General features: G+C 54.0%; 1 protein-coding gene across 1 annotated transcript; it reads right to left on the reverse strand.

The window, feature by feature from the left end:
- Positions 1–860: 860 nt before the first annotated feature.
- LOC119271863 (GDSL esterase/lipase At5g45670-like) lies at positions 861–3,416 on the reverse strand. Its single transcript, XM_037553520.1, has 5 exons — positions 3,046–3,416; positions 2,244–2,368; positions 1,870–2,115; positions 1,508–1,760; positions 861–1,418 (listed from the first exon to the last, which is right to left on the reverse strand). The coding sequence occupies exons 1-5, from the start codon at positions 3,287–3,289 to the stop codon at positions 1,195–1,197; spliced, it is 1,092 nt and encodes a 363-aa protein (XP_037409417.1). The 5' UTR covers positions 3,290–3,416; the 3' UTR covers positions 861–1,194.
- Between the last annotated feature and the right edge of the window lie 65 nt (positions 3,417–3,481).

Consider the following 3,481-nt stretch of genomic DNA (forward strand, 5'->3'; position numbering starts at 1 on the left):
GCGTGCATTATATATAATTATGTGTGTCAAAAATAAGAAAATTAGACAAGTATCTATCTAAAGTAAGAATTTTTTCTTTCAGAAAGAAGATAAGAACAAGAGGCTCACCATGGTGGTGCCAGCGACGAGATCGGCGCGGGCGATCGACGGCGGTGAAGATGGGGACGGGGCGTGACGGACCGCTAAACCTAGACAAATCTCGGGAAAAAATGAAGCTCGGAGGTCGAGCTTCGAGAGGAGAAAACTTAACTAACGTGACTCAGGCATTTCATCGAACACCTCATGTGCATAGTAGGTGAGCTAGAGTACCCAAATGCCCTCCCCTCGCCGGCCAAAAAAACAGAGCAGTGTGGACTGCTCTGCTCGCCGGCGAGGGGGTATATATAGGCAACTCATTTGTCTCGGTTCGTGGCTGAAACCGGGACTAAAGGCCCCCCTTCTGTCCCGGTTCTAGGCACGAACCGGGACCAATGGCTGTGGGCCAGGACCGAGGCCCGTTGGTCCCGGTTCTTGTCTAGAACCAGGATAAATGGGTCCACATAAACCGGGACAAATGCCTCCCGAGGCCCGGCCGGGTCCTTGGGCGCACGAATCAGGATGTATGCCCCCCATGAGTTCCGGTTTCTTGATTGAACTGACACTAATGGGCTTGGCACGCTTGAACCAAAGCCCTGTTTTTTACTAGTGTGTAGTTGCGGGAGAAGTTACATACGAAGGCTAATCTCATGCGGATCCTCAGGAGCATATCAGACGTTCATCTCGCATCATATCCAACGGCCATCGACTAGTCTGGTATGATGCGAATCATCAGAAGTCCTTTTCCGTAAAAAACGCACACACACAGACACGCACGCTATTCATACAGAAACAATGATAGTTTTCTTGGAACTGTGCTGTTTCACATCGAAGCACAATGATGGATGAATCCTTAATCACAATAACAAAACCGGAAAGTGTAACTATAGCATATACTACTCCTTACAAGTACTCGTACGTACGTTGTTCAGATGCACACATACATACATCTTGCTTGTCGCATGCAGTGCACTGAAGTAACAAAACACTCGACTTTCATTCCCACAGACCACTCCACACACCACAGCAAAATATAGCCAGCATATAGGTTCTGATGCTGATAATTCATGCGACCCGTATAACTTCTTTTTCTCTTTGGAGAAGGAGGTTGTTGCATAACTAGAGCCGCGCGAGCGTCTGCAGGTCGACGGGGTGGACGTCGGAGGGCTGGGCGGCGCTGTAGGCCCGCCTCCCGACGAGGATGTTGGCGGCCTCTGTGGGGTGGAAGGCGTCCCAGAAGAGGTACTCGTTCCGGTTGGCGCACGGCGTCTGGAAGGGCAGGCACGTCACCTGCCCGTTGTTCCTCCCCACCCCGCAGCACCCCTTGGTCAGCTCCGTCAGGCCTGCATCCACCACATCCCTCCATTTCTTTCAGCTTCAGACTACTCTCGGTAGTACAAACGTGCAGCTCGGTTACCAGATTCTTGCTTACCGTTGGCCCCCGGCGACCTGATGATGTCCTGGAAGATCCCGTAGGCGTTGATGTAGGTGAAGTGCGCCCCCGGCAGCGTGTTGAACTGGTCCACCAGCTCCACCAGCTTCCGGTTGAAGATCTCGATGGCGCCGTTGATCCGCGCCACGCAGGTGACCCCGTCGGAGCTCTGCTGCGCCAGCTCGTTCGGGCTGCACCCCACCTGCCCCACCCCCATCAGCGCCACCTTCCTCGCCCCGTTGTTGTACAGGATCTGCAAGCACGTCCACATAATACACAGCATCAGCCAACAGCCATGCATGCGTTTTCAAGATGAGCCATGCATCAGCCAACACTCGATCGTACGTGTTGGCACTACGTACCCTGAGCTGCTGCGTGTACTGGCTGGCGAGCACGTCGGCGTACTGCTCCGGAGTGTACTGCCGGCTGGTGGCGTAGACGGCGGGCATGAAGTAGTTGTTGAGGTAGTCGTTGCTGCCCATGCCCACCGTGAAGATGCACTGGCTCAGGTGGTTCGCCGCGGAGTCCTCGTCCCCCAGGATGCTCACCAGCTGCTGCACCGCCGCCTGGTAGTTCTGGAGCTGCCCGCCGAAGCTTATGCGCTGTCCCTGCGTACCATGTTTGGCAGTGTTCGTGCAACGTTAATTAGCTAGGCCACGTTATTTCATCAAGAGGATCATATATATCACGTTTCTTCTGCGAAAAAAAAGTAAAAAAAAAGTTTGTGAGTACGTGCCAGTTGCTGGCCGGTCTCGTCCCTGATTCCGGCGGCGGCGGAGGCAAAGTTGACGCCGGAGAGGAGTTGATCATTGTTTGCTCCCGCGTACGCTGGGATGTAGTCGTCGAAGCCCAGAAGCCGAGCTGAAAACAGCAGAAAATTTATTAAACGTGCGGGTGCTAATCCGAACTTGTGTTCTTTTCTCTCTTTCTTTTGATGATGCATGCATGGAATGGAAGTAGACCTAGACAGGGTGAACATCTACATCACTAAACTTATTTAGTCACTAGTTCGTTAGGACGCCAGACAAAATCGACATGGATATGCAGGTGAACTTCATAACCAACGATTTATTAGTCTTTAACGAATTGCCACACGGGCTACACGCATGAGTACAGATGCGCAATGGCCTCCTTTAGCCTTGATGATTCCAGCGATCACCTGGCTCCAGGCACAGTCACGGGGTGCTGCCTAACTGGGTTGAGCCTCGCAGCTGCATCGTCCGTCCGCGCGCTCCTTCACTAAAATCGTGGCCGCCCGTGCGCGTCATGGATGTTTTTCCTTTTTTAGACTACCAACCTAGCTAGCATACGGAGACATCGTCATCACCGCAAGTGAAGGACTGAAGGGGTCTCGGGTTGACCACAAGTAAACACCTCGTACATTCAGCCGATCTGTGCAGTCTTAACTCGACTAGGAAATCACATGCATATTGATCGATCGAGCTAAAAGGATCCTTCATCTGATAAGCTGCTTTACTTTACAGGAGCTAAACACGGGGAAAGAAAAGAAAAGAAAAGAGATGAGAGAGGGATCTTACAGATGGCGTCGACGGTGGTGAGGCCGTTGCTGAAGCGCCCGGTGGCTCCGCCCGGGAAGTCGATGCCGTAGGGCGGGTAGTTGGCCCGCGCCAGCGACGCGATGTCGTTGTTGTTCCCGTTGTCCACCAGCGAGTCCCCGAACACGAAGTAGCACGGCACCTGCGGATCGCCGCGCGCGCTCCGCCCGGACGCGGCGGCCACCAGAAGCACCACCAGCAGCAGCCACGGCGAGACACGCTCCATTCCTCGCCGCCGCTGTAGCTAGCTAGCTAGCTGCTTAGCTTGGAAGGTTCGAGGCCGGCCGGCGGCGGACGGGCTGGGTAGGTGGGCGGAGGAAATGCGTGATCGACGACCGGAAGAGACCGGCACATTCGAGCCGTATTTATAGGGCAGCTGGTTGATGGTGGCTAGAGCTAGATCATGTAATGGCCCGGG

The sequence above is a fragment of the Triticum dicoccoides genome, chromosome 3A, assembly GCF_002162155.2.
Source record: "Triticum dicoccoides isolate Atlit2015 ecotype Zavitan chromosome 3A, WEW_v2.0, whole genome shotgun sequence".
In the NCBI taxonomy this organism is placed as follows: Eukaryota; Viridiplantae; Streptophyta; class Magnoliopsida; order Poales; family Poaceae; genus Triticum; species Triticum dicoccoides.

Bases quoted from the DNA above. Each gene is read 5' to 3' on its own strand.
- LOC119271863 (XM_037553520.1), bottom strand. From the start codon at position 3,289: ATGGAGCGTGTCTCGCCGTGGCTGCTGCTGGTGGTGCTTCTGGTGGCC. The intron at 1,761-1,869 runs GTACGTAGTGCC...ACGTGCTTGCAG, and splicing joins AGTACACGCAGCAGCTCAGG to ATCCTGTACAACAACGGGGC. The intron at 1,419-1,507 runs GTAAGCAAGAAT...TGGTGGATGCAG, and splicing joins CAGGTCGCCGGGGGCCAACG to GCCTGACGGAGCTGACCAAG.